The sequence below is a fragment of the Mirounga angustirostris genome, unplaced genomic scaffold (assembly GCF_029215605.1).
Source record: "Mirounga angustirostris isolate CCGP_5_RB_7025 unplaced genomic scaffold, mMirAng1.0.hap1 SCAF_4, whole genome shotgun sequence".
NCBI classification, from domain to species: Eukaryota; Metazoa; Chordata; class Mammalia; order Carnivora; family Phocidae; genus Mirounga; species Mirounga angustirostris.
In genome coordinates this window covers 184,946,563-184,970,552 of record NW_026991712.1, presented here as the reverse complement: position 1 = coordinate 184,970,552, position 23,990 = coordinate 184,946,563, and the positions used below count along the sequence as shown (strand labels likewise).

General features: G+C 56.4%; 1 protein-coding gene across 2 annotated transcripts in view; it reads left to right on the top strand.

The window, feature by feature from the left end:
• The window catches only part of LOC123860119 (calmodulin-binding transcription activator 1-like), a 745,788-nt gene that overhangs the window by 597,450 nt on the left and 124,348 nt on the right, over positions 1–23,990 (top strand). Inside the window, exon 7 of one of the 2 annotated variants that reach the window (XM_064590028.1) lies at positions 11,024–11,095. In XM_064590028.1, coding sequence (XP_064446098.1) covers positions 11,024–11,095 — 72 coding nt within the window. Of the gene's footprint in view, positions 1–11,023; positions 13,763–23,990 lie in introns of those variants that run through there. The other variant, XM_064590027.1, reaches the window with a different exon arrangement.

Sequence of the window (23,990 nt, the reverse complement as noted above, 5' to 3'; positions counted from 1 at the left end):
AAGAGGATCGAGCAGGGCAGGCTCTAGAGCAAGGGCTGATCTGCGGGCAGCCCTTCACCCTCCGTGCCACCTGGGGGCTTTAGGAGCTGAGTCCTGGTGGTTTCCACATCTACCAAGTGCCTGCACCTTCTGGGAACAGGGACCACGGGATGGGTCATGAGTCAGGACAAGGGCCAACTACCTGGAACGGACACCGAAAACCCCTACGCCGAAGGACGTAGCCACTGGCCCCCTCGAGAGGCTCAGCATCCCCCATCAGCGATCACTTTGGCTAAAATGTGCAAGGCCATGTTAAGACATGTCAGTCTCAACAGGCTGTTTGGCAAGGGGAGCACTAGACCAAGAGTTACTTGTGGGAGTTCATTTTCCTCATCAGAGTCCTCAGAACGGGGTGCCTGGTACGCAGCCGGGGCTCCTCAGCTCCTAGCAGAAGAGGGAAAGGAGGGAGGCCACGATCACCATAAAGCACTTTCTAGATCAGTTCCAGCCACTGGCAGGGCACCAAGAAATAGGTCTCAGCAATACGCTTTGATGAAAGAAAGGAAATTTCACTTTATTTATTTATAATTTATGCCCAGTACTTTTAGGAAGAATTTGAAATAGAAACAGCCCAGATTTATATATATAGGCTCAAAGAACAAGAACGTGAGTGTGGGGAGGGAGCTGAGTCAGAGTACGTGTGTATGTACCTAGAGAGACGGAGACAGAGAGACAGAGTGGGGGAGGGAGAGAGGATAGTGTCCCCTCTGGCAGCCCACCGGGGCCATACTCAGTGAGGAGTGGCCCCTGCGGGACCAGGTGCCTGGAGGGATTTCTGAGACATGGGAATGCCCCAGGAGGGCTCGTTCCTGCAGCTGATTGGTGAGGGCAGGGGATGGACAGGAGCCCACACCCACCTGGCTGAGGGTCCCAAGGGTGGGCAAGCAGGCAGGTATGGGCGGCCAGGTGCCTGGACTGGTCCCCCAGCAGAAGCCCCTCCACTTGGCCATGGAGTCCAGAGCAGAGCCCACAGGCCAGCCAGGAGGACCCCAGAGTTAAGCCCCCTGCCCCACCCCCCCAGCTGGAGAACCATGGCTCGTCTGACCTCCTTCCCTAAATCTAAATTTACCTCATTATCGATTTTTAGCTCTTACTCCATTTTATACCCACTAATTTATTAATCCTGGAACCCAAAAAAAACAATAAAGCTAAAGCTCCAGGGATTTTATTTATATCTTTAAACATGATTTTTATGCCTTTTATCTAAAAATTCATTTAGTCTTTATTGCCCCTCTCACTCATGGCACAGTTAGGAGGCGGTGGCCCCATTCAGATGTGCTGCCCTGCAAGCGCTCAGCCTCTCTCTGGGGGAGGTGGCCCAGGAGAGCAGAGGGGTGGGAGGGCACAGGGGTGCCAGCGCGAGGCGGGGACCCAGTGGGCTGTGATGCTTTCCTGGGGCAGGACGTCCCCTCCCTGGTCCCTGGAAGAGACTGGCGGTGAGGGGGCTTCTCGGAGCTCACGCTGCCCCCTGACCTCTACTGCTCATTTTCCCGTTCAGGTCCCTTTACCAGAAACCTAAAGGGCCTGTGGGCTATAAAGATGATCTAGAATTTTCTGTGGAGATGTTGGGGAGCCTCCCTCTCCATGATCTACCTACAGCACCTCTGAGCATCTCTCTCCACTCCTCACCCAGACCCAGGGGTCCTGAAGCCTGGGGAGGGGGACATTGGCTCCTCTTCCTTCCCCCAGAGCCCCCACCTAGAGGGTCTCTTTGGCTCTCTCTGCTTGCCCAAGGTGCTGCCACCCCTGTGCACCCCCTCCGCCGAACTCCTGCTGATGCTGGTGCCCAGGGGTACTCCTGTCCCTAGGGTCTGGGGGTCCACAAAACTGTCTGCAAGGCGATGGGGTGGGGTACACACATGCCCCAGGCCTGCCAGGCACCACCCCATTCTGGCCCTCTCCCTTGCACACCGCCTGTCTGGGGGGTTGGGGCAGAGAGTTACCAGCCTTACAAAATTTGCTGCCCCATCCGTTTCTGTCTGCCCCTTGATTCCTCCAGCTCTGGGGACCCGACCTCCACAGCCAAGCTGAGCCACCTGGTCCCCTGTGTTCCTCCGGGGCGCGCACCAAAACTTCTTCCCGTGAGATGGGCGTCAATTCCCAGAGTTCAGATTCCAGCTTTAACACGTCCCTGCGACCTTGGGTGAGGAGTTGGCATCTCTGAGCCCCAGCTCCCACATCTGCAGAGAGGGCACCTCCCACCCCCTTCCGGGATAATGGAGAGGCCCCTGGTCTTTTACCCTCCCCCAGGTCACCCATAGCACCAAGCACAGGAGACTCTCTATTAGTTGGCAGAAAGACCGATTTAATGTCCTGGGAGAGCCAACCACCAGGATCCCAGGCCTGGAGGTAGCCAATCTCAGGGAGGAGTTCCTCAAGACCCTGAAAATGAATCTTTGGGAGCCTGCCCACCCCTGCCCAGAGGGTTCCCCCCGCCAAGAAGATGCAGGGCTAAGGGGCTTTCTCCAGGGTGGGGTCTGGTCCCACTGGGCAACCTAAGCGTGACCATGGCTGGGACCTGCCCCTGTGACCCACCACCGTCAGGTCGGGGGGCGCAGCCAGCTGCCTTGCTCTCTGGCCTCAGTCCCTAGCTGTGGCAGGGGTCGCTGCACTGGGAGATGTCATTGCTGACTATCTTAGGAGAGAGGCCAGGATGGAGACCGGGTCAGTGATGATCTAATATTCCAGATCTCTCCTGTCACCCAACCCAGAGGCCAAATCAGACTGCAATCCATTTAGCTCAAACTAATTTTAAAGCAATTCACTATTTAACAAGTTCTGAGGCCCCAGTGCTTTTGCAGGCAGCATGCGAATTGAATCATTTGGTCTAATCTTAGATTAATACGAACCAAATCCTTCAGTGAGGACAGTCCTGGGAGCAGCCTGGGACTTCACCCCTTTGTCTGATGCAGGCAAGCCCTGCAGAAGGCCTGACCCTCGGCCATTGGCATGAACGCCTGAGTGAAGCTAACAGGGGCTGGCCTGCTGGACAGGGTCAGGCAAGCATGGGTCGGAGTCCCCCTCTGCCTCTTCCCAGCAATGTGACCTTGGACAAACTGCTAGCATGCCCAGCCTCAGCCTTCCTCAGGATGTCTCTGTGCAGGATGATGTAGAGCTAGAGATGGGAGACAGGAGAGAGTCCATGTGTGGGGAGATCTGGAAGGTACTGGAGGGTTTTCCCTTCATCTGCTCCTTGGAGAGCACCTGCTTGTCCCAGGATGTCAAAGGTTTGGCAGCAAAGGAACCATGTTGACCCCCTCCTGGGAGCCCTGCAGCTCTGCCTGCTCAGGTGTCTTCCTGCCCCCTGAGAGTCCCAGGGCCCCTGGCTCACAGCCCAGATAGGCAAGATACTTTCATTCCTCTGGAGTCACACTGGCAGGATGGGACTCTCGCTAGCTGCCCAACTGCAGTGGGAGAGAAGAAAGCACCAGGAAGACACGCAGCAACGAGAGATGAGTCAGAGGCAGGGAGGGAAAGCTGATGGGGTCAGATCCGAAGTTCTCATCCTGCTTCTGCACTTGCGCCTCGAATTCTCAGAGCTCCCACAGTCCTTCCAGGAAACCTGCTTTGACACGCAGAGTCTGGGCCAGTGCGGCAGGGCAGAGCCGTGAGAATCACAGGGCCTTAGCTTCGATGCAAGGCCATCTGCTGACCGCTCATCACAGGTCCCATGGGTGGTACAGCAGAACAGTCTGTGATTCACAGACTTGGCCACTCATCCCTCTGCTTAAGATACTTTTGTCCACCTGCCCTGGCCTTTTCCACCTGTGATCCCCCAGCCTACTGCTACTCACCCTTTCTGACTCTTCACAAATGTCACCTCCTCTTAAGTGACCTGGTTGACTATCAGCATGAGAAAGATACTATTCCCTCCCCTGGTCTCCATCACACCTTTTGCACTTCGCATCAGGCCTGTTTTGATCTGTTTTTGTTGGTTTGCTTTTCCCTCTCTCCGCAGGGGAGGCTGGGGGACCGTGGAGGACCCAGGCTCAGGACAGGCACAGAGTCGACAGTGGGAACTTGTTTATGGGAGAATCCAGCTCCACACCCTCCTCTTACAACCGAGCCAAGGCCCAGCCCGGCCCTGGGTGCCCTTTATTGGAGGGCCTGGCTGTCACTCCATCTGCCCGGGCACCTGCCCAGAATATTCTGAACAAATGGCCCCTTACGCCTTCATCACTTCAGAGCGGGATTAAATTATTATCTTCTGGGTGGATTCCCCCTTCCCTTCTATCATCTCTTTATCTTCTGTCCCCTTTATACCATGACACATTTTTAAAACTATTCATCTTTGTCATGTGAACATCAGATTCAAGTGTGTGAGATAAACCAGGCACCTAAAAATCTATTTTCACTCTGATTGCCTGTGTGCAGACAATCACCTCCCCAGTGGAGGGGGTGGGCAGGCCACTGGGGGAGCATGGGGCTGCCGCCATAAGCTAACCCAGCTCTCGGGATTGTAAGTGGCCATGTGCCATAGACACCCAGTCTGAGGACACAGCGGGTATTGTGCCCGTGTTAGAGAAGGCTTTAGGTGGGGAACAGGCAGGGAGTGAGCTTTTCTGCGGTGGCACAGGGGCTCTGGGAGACGGATTTTTGCTGACGGGTTCAAGCTGGCCCAGATAGAATGGCACATACCCACCTGCAGACATTCCAACTCCCCAAAGTAGAACCAACATCCCAAAGTCCCACCCCCCATGTGCCATCTTCCCCCAAACCCCGGCTCCCCCAGATCCCAGCCATTGGGGTCTCAGGCTCCAAGAGTCTCAGCCAGACATCTCAGCACTGGATCTCCACTCTCGTTCTCTAGAGTGAATGTTCCATGCCGTCCCACATGGTAGCCTCTAACTACATGTGGCCGTTGAGCACTTGAAGTGAGGCTAGTGACTAGGGAAGTGAAGTTTCAACTTTATTTCTTTCTACTGAATTTGAACAGTCCCACATGGCTCATGGCCGCCATATTGGATACCGCCACTCTAGAGGCCTGGCGAACAATGCTGGGGACCCATGGAGTAAGATGCCGGGCTCCTACTTTCCCAGAGAGGGAGGTCAACAGCAAACCTTGGCTTTGGGGTTTCCCTGCTTCTTGTGGGAGGAGGTTCCAGGAAACAGAATGAAATATTTGTTCCAGTGGGGAAATTCCATTGGCAGCCATGGCCACAGAGATGTTTTGCTCCTCTGAGAGAAAGCGCCAACACACCTATGCATCCCCAGTACTGAGCTAGGTGCTTTCTGTACCTTATCTCACTAAATTCTGCTTAGTTAATAATAAGGTGCTTGACAGGTAGAGGAAGCCATGTTTTCGTTGGGCATCTACTATGTGCCAAGAAGTGCTCTGGTCCACGCACCATCCCTGAGTGCCAGCTAATCGCGTATGAGGCATTTAGGCCCAGAAAGCAAACAACTACAATTAAGTCCAGTTTGAAGGACATTCGGGTTCTGTGAAAGCTGCTCTGTATGGTGGGGGAGGTTGTGACCTGGCCTGTACTCTCCGTGTCGTGTGGATTTGTTAAATGAGTAGACTGTTCCTTCCCATTTAGGTCTTTGCTGCTCCCTCTGTGCCCTGCTTAGATATTCACATCACGTGGAAGTCAAACTCAGTTTATTGAGCATCTGCTATGTGGAAATCACTGTGGGGAATTTTATAAAAGACGATACAATTCACATTCTTCCTAATCCAGTGGGTCAAGGGTTAGCAAACTATGGCCCACGGGCAAGGGATGGCCCACCACCTATTTTCGTACAGCTTGAGCTAAGAATGGTTTTTATATTTTATAATGGTTGGGGGGGAAAAATCAAAATTAAGAATAATATTCATGACATGTGAAATTATGCACAATTGAAATTACAATATCTGTGATTAAGGTTTTGTGGGAATGCAGCCACACCCATTTGCTTACCCATCGTCCAAAGCTAATTTTGCCCTATAAAGGCCCGTCTGACTGGCAGGCCAAGAATATTCACTATCTGGCCCTTTACGGAAAGCGCCAGCCCTGTGATATAGGAGACAGGCCCGCAGACAACAGTCACGGTGTGTATCACACCTGGGGCAGAATCTGCAGCCTCATGGCTGCCAGGACCCTGGGAGTCCCTTTCCTAGATGCCTTCCACTGGCCTGGTCAGGAGGGGCTTCCTGGGAGAGGAAGGACCTAGATGCACTCGGGCTGGGTGTTGCACAGGAGTGGGAGCACGGGAGGGAAGTGCGGGAATGGGAGATATAAGGTCAGCCTGGGGACAGCGCATCCATGTTCTGGAGCCCCATCGGAAAGTGGAGGGGACCACAGAGGGTTGAGCTTTTCCTAGGAGGAGAGGGAGGGAGGGAGAGGTGGAGAATTGGCTGGTCACATGAAGCCATTGAGAGCTGGACAGAAAGGAGGGGCACCTGGTGGTGTCCCAGTACTCCAACCAATAAAGCTTTGCTTATCATGCAGAGGTGCTCCCCTCTTTCGCCCACTGAGGCCATCGGGTGTTGAGGCCTGTCAGACCGTCTGGCACGTGGGGGGACCCCCAGCAGCTGAGTCTGTTGGGGAGAAATCCTCCAGAGAAGATTTGCAGCCAATGTGCCCCTTCTTTATAGGAAGCGTTTATTTTGAGTTAAAGGGAGTTCCTGTTTACTATTGGTTTCCCTGTAAATTTATCTTTCCTTTTTATTTAAGAAGGGGGAAAAAAAGCCCCATAGTGTCATAAAAGCAATACTGAGTATTTAAGAAAGAAATTCCTCCCTGCTCAGCTGTCATGTTCAAGGGAAGCTGTCAGGCCTTAATCCCGCAAATATAACGAATTTGAAAGTTGTTTCCAGCTAGGAGTGGGGTTCTCCCGAGTTTCCTATAAATAGCTAGTTGCCTTCTATTTTTCTCTCATTGTGTGCATACATCAACAAGGGGCTCACAACACGCTTTCCTGCACACACCCCACACCTGTGTGCCCACACCTCACGCTGATGCACGCACACACAGGTGTATCCACCAGCCCCGGGAAGTGACTCTCCCTCCAAACCACATCATGGCCCCCAAACGAAAAGCTCAACCCACGGAGCCCCGAGGGGAGCCCCAGGCCTGATCAGAAAGCACCAGGAGTTTGTAAAACACAGATCACTACAGATAAACTTGATTGCTTTTTTGATTAGTAGGTAAAAGAATGGGTTTGGTACGCTGCCTCGTGAAATAGTGTGCAGTTAATCCCAGGGGGCTTGGTGAGGACATTGTCGTGGACCAAGAGCTGCAAAGTGAGGACATGGGGACAAAGGGACCTGGCAAGAGAGTCTGGGATCAGGGCTGTGGGGCTGGCCAGGGGTGCACCGTGAACGAAAGGGGAGAGGGCCAGGGTGCCAGTCCCAGGGCAAACCAAGCCAGTCACGTGCTGAGCGTAGGCAAGTTCACCCCTGCTCTGACCATTTGAAGGCTTGGCTCTGTGCTGGAGAAGCCAACCTGGATGGACACCCCCTTCCGGGCTTCTCTGTTGCCTTCCAACGCCGTCCCTATTCCCCGATTGCTGCTTCCAACCCAGACCGAGCACCTTACTCCACCCTGTGTCTCCACTTGGATGGCTTACGAGCTCCTCAACCTCACTGAGCAGAAGTGTGAAATCAACCTCTCCCCCACCAGGCTGCTGCACCCCCAGGGTCTCCTGTCCTGGGGCACGGGACCACTTGCCCCCCCCAACACACACACACCTGTGTGTGCAGCCTGGAGGCTGGGTGTCGTCCTTATACCAGGCAAGCGTGGCCACTTCTCCACACCCGTCCTGCTGCCACCGCCGTCCGGGGCCAGTGGGCCTCCGGGCTCACAGGGCTGGCCCCGTGCCCCTCATCTTCCTCAGCTCTGTTCCCCGACCACGCTGTGGTCTCCCGAAAGGCAGATCTGATCATGGTGTCCCAGGACAAAGTCAAGCTCCTGGCTGTGGCCCCCACGGCTATTGTGAGCAGACCTGACCTCCCCGACCTGGGCCCTCCCCATGCCTGGCCTTGCCTGTCATACTCTAATCCCTCCCATCATCTTCAAGCCAGCCTCTGTCTCACCTCCCGTCCCCAGCTGCTTTTCCTGCTGCTGAACTGACACTCCTTCCCCCACTCTTCCCTCAGCCAACCGTGCTCATCTTAAAGCCCCCAGCCCCTCCGGCCCCCTCTCCCACTGTCCTCTGGGATTCTCCTGGGCATCCCACCTGAGCATCGGCTCTTGACCCTCACAGCCACCCACGAGACAGGAGGAGGAAGGTGCCCTTTTCACAGCCTAGAAGGACAAGGACCCTCCCAGCCGGTCCCCCACCCCAAGTAGGACCTGTTTCTCCAGAAGCCCCTCTTTGCCGACTCCAGCTCACCAAGAGTGGATTGCTGGAAGCTTCCTTCCCCATAAGCACAGTAAACCAGCTACTCAACACAACTCAGAGTTCCCTAAAACTGAAGCTTTGCCCTTTAAGCACTAAATGTGGAGCCGTTTTCCAGGATGATTTTCTAGTACGTGGTTTAAAGACCCGGGCCTTCAGAATACCACAAGCAAAAATGAGATATTTACTGACTTCAGGTCTTTCCAGTACTTTCCTGTGGAGACCGGTGGGGCGGTTGTTAGCCATCTTCATTCAGAGGATCTGAGGCTCCCTGCCTCTGGGACTACAGATGGGCAGGGAGCCGGGGGGGGGGGTGACCCAGCGTCATGGGGAGGTCATGGGGAGCTAGGCAACAGGGGGAGGGGGTCAATGTCCTTGGGCTCCTTGAGTCCTTGGGGCTCTCTGGAGGCTTTTCCTTCCTCCCTGGATGCTATTTGACATGGTTCGCTCTTGCCAGGGGTCTGCTTTTCCTCTCTCCAGCCTTCCTAGATCATGCTTCTCATCTGTGGAGACCAGAGACATCGGATCACCAGGGTGGTTAGAGTCATATCTAAAAACAGAGTGACTAGGTTCTGAGTGAGGCCCTGGGCATTCCTCTGATTCAAATGCATGAGCCTTGTTGTAGAAACAGCGATGTTTCTTCTTATCATCATCCTGCTTATTGGATGGTGCTGGGCAGTTCTGGGCAGGCAGGTTGCCCACAGGTGCTGGGGTGGCTCAGGGGAGAGCGGGCATGTGCTGTCTCCTTCCTGTGGGCTCTCAGAAGGGATACACAGTAGGTGTTGGGATACACAGTAGGTGTTGGGCTGCAGCTCAACCCGGGCAGATAAGCAGTGAACGGGGAGGCGGGGGGGCGGGGAATGGAGTTGCCCATCAACCACGTTCTTTTCAAGTTCGAGAAAAAGCAGTGGAAAGAAAAGGAGACAGGTAAAGGGGGGGAGGTCTGCAAACCCTCAAGAGGAACGAACAGTGGGAAAAAGCAGATGTGCAGCCTTTTATTTCAAAGAGACAGGAGAGAGTTCTCCTCTCAACAATTTATGTCTCTCTCCATTTGGCTCATTACATGAGTAAGAGTAATGAAACTGCCCATGAGAATGTGCAAATTCCAAAGGAAAAAAGCTGATTAAAGTTGCAGGTGGGCTGCTCATTCGTGGCAAACAAACACTCACAGGAACTGTCCAAACAGGGCTCTCCTTCGGCAAGAAGAAGTGAGTAATCGAAAATAAAAGTAAAAAAAGAAAACGTGGTGTATTCAAAACCAGAAAAGTCAGGAAAGAATATTGCCTTCTTAATAATAAGTACATTTTTGTGGGCAAGAATTGCAAGGAATCGTTTAAATTAATTTCCGCTTTGTTTGGTTGGTTTATACAGGGTTTAGTCCCAGCTGACAGCGATCTGTAAAAGTTCTAACGTATTGGAAATCTGATTTTCTTACAGCCAGAATCCCATAGTCCAAACTGATTTCTCTTTCAACTCTGCTAATCAGACAGGCAGGGCTTGAGCAGACTCCTAGAAGAACCAGCCCCGGGGGGGGGGGGGGAGGGGGGCGGGCATGGGGGCGCTATGGTGAGGTTCGAATGAGCAATGAGAGGTCAAGGGGAGACCTTGCTCATCCTTGGCCTGCGAGGCTCTGGGGCCCTGCCTTCGCTTTCTGCCCCACCGATTCAGGAATGTGTGCTTTGGGAAGCCAGGGTAACTCTGCAGGAGATGGAAAGAGAGCATTCTGGTTTGGAATTGGAGGCTACAAAAGAAAAGGCAAAATCCTGTCCCCCTGAGACTCTCAGAGTTGGGTTTTGAGAGGCACCTGAAGGACCGTTCTCCTTACTGGTCCCCGTTGCCCACCTCCGCCTACAAGCCTGTCCCCACGGTGTCCAGTGCTGTGTGCATATACATGGGGAAGCTCCAGCCACCCGGGTCCAAGTGTCCCTCCTCACTGTCCCCCCCACACACACACACACCCCCACCTGATTCTCCAAATCCATCTGCCAAAAATGCAGCTTTAACCTTACAACAAACAAAAAATATGAATGAACAAACTAAATAAAAGCCAGCAAGTGGGGTGTGCATGAGGGGCCTCTCAGACTCTGGAGGTCAGTCCTAGGAGGCATTGCCCCCCACCCGTCCGCCACTAGCTTCAGAGGTCCCGCCAGCCAGGGCTGCCTCGCCTGCCTGGCATGATGCCCTTGACCAGGAAAGATCTGGAGTGTGGTGTGTGTGCATGAGTGTGCATGTGTGCGTGCGTGCATGTTTGAATCAATTCCAGATACATTCAGTCCCTCCCTGTACACCGAGGGGTCTTAACCTAGGCTCTGTGAATGAACTTCAGGGTAACTCCAAGCCCCTATAATTATAGGCAAAATGTATACATATGTGCATTCCCCTGGTCCCCGGCTTTTCTGGGTTCTCACATGCCTCCAAGGCCCCCCAGAGGGACAGCACCCCAGCTGTCCATTAGTGTCTGCCAGCTAGCCTTTCCCAGCGGTGCTTCTTAGATACGGACCCAGGCCCGGCCCTGGAGCCAGGCCCAGAGGCGTCCGTGCTCAGCCTCCCAGGGCGCCGGCAGTGTCCGTGACCCTTTCTCCTTCCTCCTCTGTTGCGCCGTCTTTCTTCCTTCCTTCCTTCCCTCTTTCCAACTGAATTCTCGTTTTTCCTCTCTCCCTAGTGCTTGTACGGCTGCTATGTCCATTCCTCCATCATCCCCACCTTCCACCGGAGGTGCTACTGGCTCCTTCAGGTAGGTGGCTGGGAGATTCTTCTTCCGTCTCTGGTGCTGGGGAATGTCTGTGGGAGCTGCGCGGGCGTGGGGCTCCTGTGTGCAGTGGCTTGGGGCCGAGGCGCCCCGGCGAGCTTTCCTCGGGGTGTCGGTGTGTGGCTGGCCTGGTGCGTCGTCAGGTGCCAGGAAGGGGAGAAGCCTGGTGGGGGGGCCGGTCTTTCCTGCCCCAGGAGAATAAAACCCCACCAGGGGCTTCCGGGGTGCCTCAGTTTCCTCTTGATGAGGACAGAAGTAAGGCTGAGCATCCTGCTCCTGACTGCAAATTGCCTGTGGGCTGAGAGCTGTACAGTCATTTTCTCTTGCGGGTTAGTCGGTCGTTGGCACCTGTGGAAAATCGGCTCTCGGAGGCACGCCAGTGACAGTCGGATTGATTGGAATGGTTGTTGGGCGAGGAGGAGCCCGCGGCTCTGCAGGAAGGAGCCTGGCAGTCAGTTTATGATGTCTGCCCTGCCGTGGGACGGAGAAGGGGGTGGAGGAGCCCCCAGGCCCCATCAGGGTGGCCTGGCTGCCAGCTCTGTGTCCGGGGTGCTTGTGTGCAGTTGGCTGGGTCAGGCCGGGCTCAGCGCCGTGGCCGCCCAGCCTCTCCCCGGCTGGTGGTCATCGGTGGTCATCCTGCCGAGGAGAGGGTGCTCCCGTGTGAGTGGGAAGGTCCGAGGGATCCATCTGCCGGGCTGGACAGGGGTCCTCTGATCTGCAGCCGCTCTCTGTGGGCCCCAGCCCCCGTGGGCCAGGCACCGCTGCCCCGATTTCTTCCTACTGCCTCTCCCCAGGTGTTGTGGCTTCTAACCTTTCCCGTTGTGGTTCCACTTTCTGCACCCATCGAGGTTCAAGTTAGCCAACCCCTGGGCCCCAGGGGCTGGAGGATCTCCCTGGTTCAGCGGTGCGGTTGGGAGGGGTCTGGCAGATTGGAAAACAAGCTCCCAATGCCACGGCGTGCATTCAGGGAGCAGAGGGCTGCACGTGCCAGAGGGCAGAGGGGCCGCTGGTCCCCAGGAAGGTGGCCTGGAAGGCATCGCGGCCCAGAGCCATCTCGGTGTGGACATGGAGGTTCAGCCCAGCCCCTGCCTCCAAGCCCTTGCCCTTCTCCCTTAGTTCCAGAAATAATTGTCTGTGGTTCAGCAAGTTCATTAGCGGATGATGCCTGAGACTGTCCAAGGATGTGCTGATTTGCAAAGACACGGCTTCCCTGACATCTTGCCCTCTTGTCAGTTTCCGGGGTTTGTCTCCCCAGGAGGCTGGCCTAGAAGGACCGGTTTCCTAATTGCTCGGCCTCGCGTTGTTGTGAAAGGGGCCTCCTGTATTGTCACGGGATGATGCTTTTTGTCTTAATGCGAAAGGTTTTCTCTTCTACCTGGCTGCAGGGGTGGAGTGTGGGGCTCCCACCTTGAGAGCAGGGATCGGATGCAGCGGGAGCCTGTCCTTTTGTCCCCGGGGTCATACTCTGGCTGCTGAGAAATCTTTTCACCCTGAGCAGCCTGCAGCCCGGTCAACTCCTTCCTGGGCCTCCAAAGGCCCCAGGGCCCGTTTTGGCTTTTTTCCTTTACTGTTTCATGCCCTATCAAAACACGTCTTGGGCACACTCTCCTGATTCCCGGCCTGATCACTGCCCTCTGTTGCAGCAGTGCTCTGGCCGGCTTCCTGCCAGCCAGCTTCCCCTGCAGCCCAGCTCTCTGCTCCTCAGGGGTGCTCCCTCCTCCAGGCCTGCTCTCCCGCACCCACACCTCCTCTTGTCTCCTCACATCCCATCATGGGCTGGTGGCTTTTTAATTCCACTAAATTTACTTTCCTAGAATCAGACACTAGTGGGCAGCCATGGGGTGTGAGCTCATTACCCCTCCAAGCTGGAATCCACTCACTCAGATTTCGCTCCTCCTGCCTTGTTTCTGGGGCCGGGAGAGAACTGGGGGTCAGGGAGTGCTGAGGGGGTTGACAGCTGTCCCAGCCCTCCCCTCCCCCGTGCTTTGGTCCTGGCCACTATGTGCTAGAGACATACCTGGGGTGATTCATGGCCGGCTGGGTTTGTGACTTCCAGCTGGCTGGGGACCCCTTCTCCCCAAAGGCCAGTATCACAGGAACTGGTTTCTTAAGGGTAGATCTGGGCCCCCTTATTTTCTCTTTCCAGCCCCAGGGAGTTGTCACTCCAGAGCGTCGCCCTGTTTCCGTGAGCAGGTGACAGGAGGGGACGTACACAGGGGTGGAGGGGTCCTGCTCCCCAGTACGTGCTGGGCAGTAGCAGGTTGAGGAGCGAAGGCCAAAGCAATTAGCAGGGCACCCGTCCCCCACGAGCCCATGAGCCACTGCGGCAGCCAGTGCCGCTCAGGGCAATTTGTTCCAGTGCTAATTACAACACCAGGATAATGATGATGTGGCCAGGTTTAATTTCTCTGATATTAAATAGGAAAGAAGCCACGAGACACTGGCCCAGATGGAAATTGGCCCAAGTTTGTCTCTGACACCAATTACCAGGAAAAGGGACTGGGGGGAGTGAAGATGTCAGGGCAGGGGCTGCGGTAGGAGCCAAGGAAGCAGGCCACCCGCAACGCCCCCGGCTCCTGGGAAGCCAGCCTGGTCCCCTAAAGCCGCCAGCTGCTGGCCACGCCCCCTCACAGCAAGCAGGGTGTGAGGGGCTGGGGGACAAGAGGCGAGAGGAAGGGGATTGGAGGGGCAGGGAGGGGAAGGAGGGCTTCTGGGTAAGGGAGAGTTTGTTCAAGGGGCAGCCCTAAAAGTTTCGGAGTGACCTGGTTTCCAGGGGAAGGAGCTACCTTGCCCTCTCTCCTTTGCTAATAAACACTTTAAGATGTGAGCAGGGAGACAAGTGAGGAGCCAGACCCTTCCCCCAGAGTGGAGGGGAGTGAGGCCCCAAGGTTCATAAGGTCATTGTCATGACTGGTGTGCACCACGTGAAGTCATCTGCCCAGCTGGGTCAGGGCCTTTGGGGGATTTGCCCTGGGACCTTGAGAAGCCACGGCCACTGGCTGGGACACCTCCTCGGCCACATCATCTGCACACCAGCCTCCCTGCGTCACAGCTGGCAAGACCCCTAGGCTCCCCTGAGCTCAGCCGCTGCATTTCCTAGCAGACCCGGAGGCCCAGAGAGGCCCAGAGAGGACAGGGCCAGACGCAGGGTCACCCAGCTGGTCAGCGACGGAGCCGGCTGGGGTCAGGCCTCCTGACTCCTTGCTTCTGCCTCCAAGGGCCTGAACACAGTTTCCCCTGCAGTCGCCCCGACCCTGAGCCTTGCTGGGGGCCGGAGGTCACATGGCTACTCCCGAGGCGGGGCTGCTCCCAGGGTGAGCCGCACGGCAGAGTCTCGGCCTCCGTCCCTGCCGCCCACAGACTCTCCTGCTTGGGAATCTTCTCGCGCTCAGGCACAGGGCCTTCCTGCCGCCTCCTGCATCCCCTTCCTGGGCCCCCACTTTCCATCCATTTGGGCGTTTCTCACCCATCCACAACCCCAAGGAGAACAGGCCCCCTTTCAGGCTAGACTTTCCAGCAGATTCTGTATGGCTCATTTGGAAACTATTTCTGCTTCTAATGAGTGTTTTTCTTTGTGCCCTTGTCCTCTAAAATGCTTAATGAATGTTTTCTGTGCTCCAGTGGAGCAGGGGGTGTGTCCCTGTGTGTCTGCCAACGCCGTTCGGGGGGCTGTTAGGCTGCCGAGACCAGCTCACTGGGGAGGAGGTAGCGAGGAGCTCCTTCCCAGCCCACCCCTGCAGCACGCCCAGAGGCCCGTGGGCTCACGAGCAGCGCTGCGTGAGCACAAGGACCTGGGGGCTTCGGGGGTACCCCAGGACTGGGGGTTCCTAGATCGCTGGAGACGGGTGGGTGTCTGTGTTCCAGCTCTGCCCTGACGACTCTGAGCCTCGGAAGCTGTGACCACACAGCCACCACGGATGCCAAATCCTGGCCAGACAGTGCACGGGATCCTTACCGTGGGCCCCATGTCGCCCAGGAGAAGACCAGGCTGTCCGAAGTCCCATGGTCACCCAGTCAGCAGAGGGCGAGCCCTGCCACCCTCTCTGCCTCCCCGGGCCACCAGCAGCACCCTCTCTTCTAGGGAGCGGCTACAGCCAGCCAGCTTTGGGCCCCCGGCCCCAGGCCTCAGGGCCAGAGAGGAGGCAGCTCCGGGCCTCTCAGGCCCACGCTCTCCGCCTCCTGCCTTCCCCGGAGCTCGGCCAGCCCTGCCGCCCCCCATCGTGGCAGGTGCTGGGGTGCCCTCTGCACGCAGTACCATGGCACGGGGACCCGCGTGGAGCCAGCCCAGAGGGGTGCAGGGGTGGGGGTACCAGCTCCTGGGGAGCTAGCTCCAGGCTGCCCTGGCCCCACTAGAGCCCCCAGCCCAGGAGCGGAGGGGGGCCTCAGTCACAGGACCCTCTGTCTTCTAGGGGAGGAGGGAGACCCCCATTCTTGCTTGGGCAGAGCCCCAGCTTCTCCTCACAAGTGCCCGTGAGAACTCTGTTTCCCCACCTGGTGGGCAAGGCCTGGAGGTTGAGCTGAAGTCCTAGATCCCTTTGTCGGGCTGTGGGTCCACAGCCGGTGTTGCCTCCTCAGGAGAGCGCTCCTCCTGCCTGGAGGAGGGGGCTAAAATGGCAGCCGCAGAGAAAAGGCAGGAGCCAGCAGCCTCGCCAGGCTGACCCCGGGCTCCGCAGCGTCTCAGGGCCCCGGAGAAGCACCTTTGCTCACGTTCTTGGGAGAGTCACAGGGAACAGCTCCCTGACAGCTTCTCCCCCAGATACAGGCCTGGACCCCAGCGTGTTCCGAGGGAGCCCTGCCTTCCTTCCGGCCCCGGCCTCCTCACTCAGAGCGAGCTCTGCAGGGTCCCCGAGGGGGTGCACTGAGACCCAGGCATCCCCAGCCAGCAGGGGAGGGGGCGGGGGCGGACAGGCCTCCTCACCCAGCACTCGAACCACAGCAGCCCTGCGGGTGTGTAATGTGTCCCCATACGTATATATTTCTCTCCAACACCGGACGGTCTCTGGGCTGCCTCTGGCTCCCCGGGAAGGGTCCACAGATCTCACTGCTACCCGCAAGTGGCAAAGTGGGGGCACGGTTGGGTCAGGGGGAGGCATCCTACAGGGTCACGGAACGTTTGCTCCTGTCCCCAGCACGTCGCCCACATTGCCCTTCGGGGCACCCACGTGGCCCAGAGTGGGGGAATGAGCACCATCGGCCCTCTGTTTATTTTAACCCCTTGAAATAGTGGGGTTGGGTCCCCCAGGGAAGCACCTGGTAACTGCGTACCTCTGGGCAGTTCAACTAATTTCTCTGCGTCCCCGTTTCCTCATCAGGAAGTGGGGACAGTAATAACATCACTGCGCAGGGCTGTCGTCGAGAAATAATACCCTGCTGCGCGGACACACGTAGCCAGCCCCTGGCACATGGCAAGCGCCTAACAGGGGACAGCTCCAGGTTGGACCTGTAAGCTGGCATCCTGACACCCCTGAGAACGCTTTGTGACCCCCAGGCCGCATCACCCCTCTATCCTGCACAGCGAGGTGGCAGGGGGCTGGAGCCAGGGCCCCCCAGCACGTGAGCTGGTCAGGACCAGCTGGCCAGGGGGAGTCTCCTGCAAGCTCCTTCTGCAGCAGCAGGATGCAGAGCGAGACGCGTTCTAGACGTGGTGGCCCTGTTGTCGCTATAAATGTCCCTTGCCTACCCCCCCCCAAAAAAAGACTTGAAATCCGTCTGGGGAATGATCAACTTTTTTGCAATTTGTGACCCAAGCACCCCCTACCCGACATCCACTCACTCTTTCTGGAAGTGCGGCCCCACCTGGGACCATGCCCCCAGCCCTCAGGGGTGGCCTGCAGGTGAGCTGGGTCACAGAAGGGACCAGAAGGCCCAACCGGGCACCTGGAGGAGCATATCCACACTCGGCCCTGAGTCTTCAGGCTCATCCCAGTGGTGGGGACATCTCCACTCGGAGTGAGCTGGACTCCACCAGCAGGCCATCCCCGCGATGCAGGTGACAGTCCAGCAAAACTCCTTCCTCCCTTCCTCCCTCCCTTCCTCCCTTCCTCCCTCCCTTCCTCCCTTCCTCCCTCCTTCCCACCTTCCCTCCCTCTTTCCTTCCTTCCCTCCCTTCCTCCCTCCTTCCCACCTTCCCTCCCTCTTTCCTTCCTTCCCTCCCTTCCTCCCTCCTTCCTTCCTTCCCTCCTTTCTCTCCTTCTTCTTTCCTCCTTCCTTCCCTCCTTCCCTTCCTCTCTCCTCCCTCCTCCCTGCCTCCCTCTCCCTCCCTTCCTCCCTTCCTTCCTTCCTTCCTCCCTTCCTTCCTTCCTTCCTTCCTTCCTTCCTTCCTTCCTTCCTTCTTTCCCTCACTCTTCCCCCCCTTTCTTTCATCTTGTTTTCTAATGGAAGATATTATAGCTTCATAAAAAATACTCAAGGCTTCTTGCTCAGTAACTGTTTTTATGTGTCATTGGGGTAGAATAGAAGTGGCTGGGAAATAAAGCGTCACGGAGCATGCTCTGTATGTGGTCCCGTGAACGTGTCCTGCGTTACTCAGACTGAGATGCCGTGGGGCTTGCTGTGACGTGCGGCTTTGATGGGGCTTAGAACAATAGGAGGCGTTGTCGGGCTGGCTCTCTGTCCCAATGGGGGCATTTTGACCCACATGCTTCAAGGAAGAGAAGTGAGTTGGTGCCTGAGGGGTCCCTGAGGCCTGGGTCAGTGGGGAGGAGAAGGTGCCTCAGGCAAACCACACCCTCTGGGCTCATCACACAGACACTGACGGAAGCCAGGAGCTCTGCCCAGCCCCGGTGTCCTCCCGTCAGCCACCAGGAGTGCGGGATGTGGCAGATGCCAGGAATGGCCTGGGCCAGGGCCAAGGTTCTGACAGTGCGCGTGGCCCACAGACACCACAGCCAGGCACCAGGTGGCCCTCAGTGCTTGATGGGGACTCTAAGTCCAGTGTCATTTGGTTCTCACGGCTGCCCTTGAAGAGGAGTCAGGGCTGGGTGAAGTCACCCTGATTTTCCCAGATGAAGAAACTGAGGGTCCAGGAGAATAAGGGACCTCCAAAGACTAGGGCAGACAGGGCTGAGTCCAGGCTCCTTAAACCAGGGATGGAGCACACAGGGGAGGGAGTCACTGGACCCCAAGTGTTGGAGAGGCAGGTGAAGGACCCGGAATTTACATGCCTGGGTGCCTGGCTGGCCCAGTAGGCGGCCCCTGAAGCTGGTCAGGGAGGCCTAGATTGGGCTGGGTGGTCAGGGGAAGCTTCCTGGAGGAGAGGAGGTGCACTCAGGATGGAAGGAGGTGGGATGTCCTTCCATGCGCTTTCTGACCTGCGGCAGGCGTGGGCCTCAGAGCACAGTGACAGGTAGGACTAACAGGGCCGTGTGGGTCCAGGCTCCGCAGGCTACAAACCCACAGGCCAGGCACCCACTGTCCAGAAGCGCTCAGGACACGTGTCCCAGGCCCTGGTGTCCGTCAAGTGACTTGGAGGCAGCGTGGGGGCGGCCCGCACCCCCATCTCTGCTCGGGCCCAGGAGAGACGGGGCCAGAGCATGGGAGCTTGCAGGTTCAACGCTGCCCTGGAGTCCTCCCCAGGCTGACGAGAATTACTGTCATTACCGGTATCCGTGAGAGACATAGTAGCCCTGTGCAGCCCGTGAGGCCGCTGCCTTGTCATCGCCATGTGGAAGTGCGGCGGGGGCGCGAAGGGAACGTGACTTACGGGGGCCCAGAGGCCCGTCGGGAAAGAGGAGCTCCCGGCACACAGGTGCGTTGGAAGCGAATTGTCGCGGCAGGCAGAGTCTGGAAAGAAGTTTGAGGTCTGCGGGTAGTAGGACAGGGATCCAGAAGGTGTTGGCACTGAGGGAGAAGTGAGTGGAGGGAGCCCAGTGAAGCAGGGGTGGCGTAGGGGGAGGAGAAGGGGAGAGGGCGGCGTGGCAGGTGCAGGAGCACCCCCCTCCCCCCACCAGGAGAGACGGTGGAGAAGAGGAGGAAGGCCGGGGACAGGGGAACAGAGCAAAGCCCCGTCTTCCAAGTGACCGGGTTCTTTCTCGGGGGAGAGCACAGCAGACGATCGGCAAGCGGGGAAGGCCTCTGGCAGCCGGGGAAGGGGCAGGGGTGGAGAAGGTAGCTCCGGGCTGGGGGAGCAGGGGTGATCAGAGGGCTCCTTCCTGGGCCGCCTCCTTGTGCTGCTTCTATTCTAACTAGCAGCTTCCACTCCGTTCTCCATTAATGTGCCTTGAATAACGTGACGAGAAGATAAGGTAGACACTAGGAATTTAGGGTGCTATGCAAAAATTGCTCAATTCCATTAAGATTTCAGGATGTTTGCCAGGCTGCACAGCAGAGCGGGTATTATTTCCTTCTGAGACGTCTTTGCTTGATTGCAATTTATGATGCCAAGGCCTCTGCTGTACCCACCTAAAGCCTCCAGAAAAATATGGCTATCCCCCCAAAGCAGCCATTATTCTCTCTAAGGAAAGTCACTGGGTATTTTCCAGAAGATTCTCTGATCCTGATCCCCTTCTCTGAGGGGGGGCGGGGAGCAACCTGTAATCAGGTCCCAGCTGCAGGACCCTCACCTTGTAAATCTCAGCTGCCTGGGTGGCCAGAGCCCTCGGGGGAGGCGGGACCCTCTACCCCCACCTGGTGGGCCCAGGCCCCGGGTTTAAATTCAGCTCTGTACTTCCCTAGCCATGGACTCTGGCCAAGTGAATGACCGTCCTTGAATCTTAATTCTCTATCTGTGAAACAGGCACGAAAGGCCTCTCTCCTGGGGGTCCCTGGGAGGATGGGCTGAGCTAAGGCCCACAAAGGTCTTCACATCTTGCTTGGCCATGGTGGCTCTGCTCATCGCCCCACCGGGACTATTTCCGGCAGTCTTTGCTCTAGGGGATCGTGTGGGTGGCTGTCGTTGGCGAGGTCTGAGAAGGTCCCCTCCAGACCACCTTTCAAGTGGCAAAATACTAAGGCCCTCCCGTGTGCATGTGTGGGGACAGGCCCCATTTGCTAATGCACCTGCGGTCTCAGATGGGAGCTTGGTCCTCGCTTAGTGAAAGGGAAGCTCCACACTGTTGCCATCTGTGGGCTGCCCGCCCCCCACCCCTGCCACGGTGTCCCCTCGGCTCCCTGCCCCACCGGGACAGGCTGCCATCTATCCAGGCCCATCCTGCAAAGCCCCCTCTGTCCTTCAGCCCTCCAAGGACCGAGCTGCCTGAACCAGAATGGAAGACAGAGCAAGAAGGAGGTATCGCTCCTTGGAGATGGAAATTATTAATTAGTCTTATTATCCAGGACTTGTCAGTCTCTTAATCCTTCCGTCTGCAGAGGGGTTTATGCCTCCACGGCACATGTTGTCAGCTTGGCTAAGCAATTGCCTTTCATGGAAAAGCAGAACAATGGGCGATACAGTTTGGTTACTATCTTTATTTATCGAGCCAAACAATCCCTGCTCCCCTTCGACAGAGCATCCTTCAAAGACGGGAGGGAGGCAAAAGCTGCTTAGTTTCCCTTCTAGATGGCGTACAATGTGGGGCTTTTGTTTAATTATCCTTTTCATGTAATCTTCAACTGACATTGTGTCCTCAATATCCTAATCTCCTTTGGAGCAAAGGGGAAAGGGTGGTTTCCAAAGCGAAAGACAAAAGTTTGCCTAAAGGAAACACTTTCTATTTTGCCTCTGAAAGAACTCAAAGGGCCAGGAGTGAAATTCAGGTGCAACTTGATAAGAATGAAACGGCAACTGTGAGCCTTCAGTTGGCAAGCTCCATGTGTGACGGTCAGGTGCTCGCTCAGGCCCCCAGGCGTCCCCAAGCTGGTGAAGCTGGCCTGCCCGGGCAGGTGATAGACTCTGGTCCGTGACATGGCATCATCACTGCTTTTCCTAGCATAAGAGTCCCGTGGTCCTCAGGATGCAGCTACTCCCATGCAAGACACCACACACTCCAGGTGCACAGGTGTGCACAGGTATGCACAAGTGAACACAGGTATCTTTGCTCCTCACTCCTCCCCTCTCGGTTCTCTTGCTCTCCTCCCCGTAAAGGGCTCTAGGAAGCCCAAAGGAGACTTCTTGCCATCCCCGCCCGCACTCCCAAGCCGGCCAGGACATCCTGAGGGCTTTCCCCTCTCCTGTTCCAGACACACCAGAGTCCTCCTTGGTGATGGGGAATATTGGTGGGACCCATACCTTCCTGGCCACCTGTCTACTGGGAGATATGGCCATGTTGTCTGCTCTTGCCTAACACAGGCCCGAAGCGAGAGGCACAGCCCAGCAGAGCAGCCCTTACAGAAGTTTCTGGAACCCAGTGGCCTCACAGGGTCCTCGTCCTCAGCAGTCCTACCTGTGTCTTTCTTTGCTCTTCCTGCAGCTCTGCCCTCTTGCTTCTCCCTCACCCCATCAACTGCTGGCACGTTTCCTGCTTAACAAAATGCTCCCCTTTCCAGCAGGAGTCCTTAGATATGTGCCCCAACCCCGCTCTCCCCTCACACCGCACCTCCTCTCTCCTTCCCTCCGTGCCGCATGCCATGCCCCAGGCTCACCCACGACCTCCAGATTGTGTAATCCAAAGGTCACATCACTGCATCCTCTTTCCTGACCTCCAGGCAGCAATTACCAAGTTGGCCATTCCCTCTTTCTGGAATGTTCTCTTCTCCTGCAGCAGGGACCCTCCCCGGCTGTCTCCCCCACTGCCTGTTCTTTGCAGACTCCTCCCCTTCTCTTCCACCCCTCGATGTGGGCTTCCTGGGCCCTCTCCTCTCTGTCTACACTGTCTCCCCGAGTCACCCCCCTCACTCTCAGGGCTTCACTCGCCAGCTCTAGGCTGATACCTGCACCCTGACCTCACCGCTAAGCACCAGAATTCCCATGCAGCCGTCCACTCAGCATCCCGCCCAAATGAGGCATCAGCATCCCAGGCTTCCCTCGGCCAAAGCAGAGTCTGACCTCCATGTGCTCACCTTCCCGGTGCGGCCAGAGAGCACTGCTGCCCAGGACGTGAGCCAGCCTTTCTTGATCCCATCTTTTGCCCACTGCCCTCTTCCCCATCAAAAATATGTCTCAACTGTATTCCCTCCCCCTCTCTCCCACCGCTACCAAGTTAAAGCCACAACTCCCTCCTGTACCAGCGCGAGCCTCTCCTGCCCACGTGGTCCGTCCTCCACAAAGGAGCCCGAGGGGGCCACTCCCGTCCCAAATCATACCAGGGCTCGTGCTTTCAACCAGTTCAGTAAGTCTGCGTGGCACTTAAAGTAACAGCCAAACCCTTACCAGGCCATGGAGGGCCTGCACCTCCAAACTTGTCCTTCCTCTCCCTCAGCACTGTCCAGCTATGCGGACTTCTTCCTACCCAGCTATGCCGAGGTTCTTCCTACCCCTCACTTGAGCCAAGCTTTCTGGCCCCAGGACCTTTGCACCTGCTCTTCCTGTTGCCTGGAGGCCAACCTGGGCCTCCATGGTTGACACTAAGATTCAGGTCTGTGCTCCGTCCTCAGCTCCTCAGCAGAGTCCTCCTGACACCCCATCTAACTTTCCCTTGCTGTCTGGCAAACCATTACCAACACTGTATTATGAAAGATTAAGATATACGGGAAAGTCGAGGGAATTTTACAAGCATCCTAGACCTACCACCCAGTTCTACCGTTAACATTTTCTTATATTGTTTTATCAGTTGCAAGTCCTTCCATCCATTTACTTATTTTTCATGCATTTCAAACTAAGTTGCAGACAACAGTATGCCTCCCCCAAGTATAGCAGCATGGTGTCGTTATCATTAACCCCAGGTCAAGGTGCACGCAGTTCTCCTTTCGCTTTGAGGTAACATTGGCACACGGTGAAACGGTCGGAGGCACAAGTGTGAAGGCACTCGTTGACGAGCTGTGATCAACATCACCCAAGGCCACAGCAAGATTTAGAATGTTCCATCACACCAGGAATCCCTCCATGTCCCTTCCCAGCAGGTTCCCACGCTGCGTGCTAGAGGTCCCCCTTGTTCTGACTGTCCACCACAGATTCGTTTTTCCTGTTCTAGAACTTCCTATAAATGCAATCCTACAGCACATCCTCGTCCTCTTAGGTGAGGCGTCTTTCACTCAGCAAATCTCCTGCAATGCACGCGCGGTGTTACACCACCATGGGTTGGTTCTTGTCTCTCCCCTGCCCCCATCCCCAGCCTTCATAAGAGCAGGGACATCCTGTTGTGTTTGCTGCTACCTCTCCAGTTTCTAGAACTCTGCCTGGCAGGTGGATCTGGATCTGTTGAGTGGTTGTGAACGGTGTGTATCCCCAGCCAGAAGGCAGGCTTCCTGGGGATGCTCCCAGGCTCTCCCACGGCAGCCCCCGGGGCCCAACTGTGCCCCACAACAACAAGCATCACAATTGGGTAAAGACAGCAGAAGGGACCAGCACTTCAACAGCACAGGCCTCCTCCCCTCCAGCCTTCCTCCACCCTCCCTCCTGGAGAGGGAGAAGGTTTGCTCTCCAGAGACCCAGTTAAACTGGCCGTAAGATGGAGAGAAGACATCAGAGTCTGTGGCACACCCAGGAAAGAGGATTCTGGGGACATGAGGCTTGAGAATTCTCCATGAGGTTAGCTCAGAGGATTGAGAGGAAATCCAGAGCAGAAAGGTTTGTTGATCCCGAATTGCTAAAAGATTTCCGAATTTGGGGACAAAGTTCTCAGAAAAATGCTGTCCGTTCCAAAGACATGAGCTCCTGTGGATCTCTCAACTTGCTCTCTCTCTGCTCCCGTTTCTCTGCTAGAGGATGGGGCAGTTCGGGAGCCTTCTCTGCAAAGGCCCCAGCCCAGATCCCTGATGCAGGCTAAAATCCGAGGATGGGTAGCAGGACCCAGGCAGGGTGCTCTGTGCGCACGAGCCCCGGGGGTCATCCTTGGGCAACAGTGGG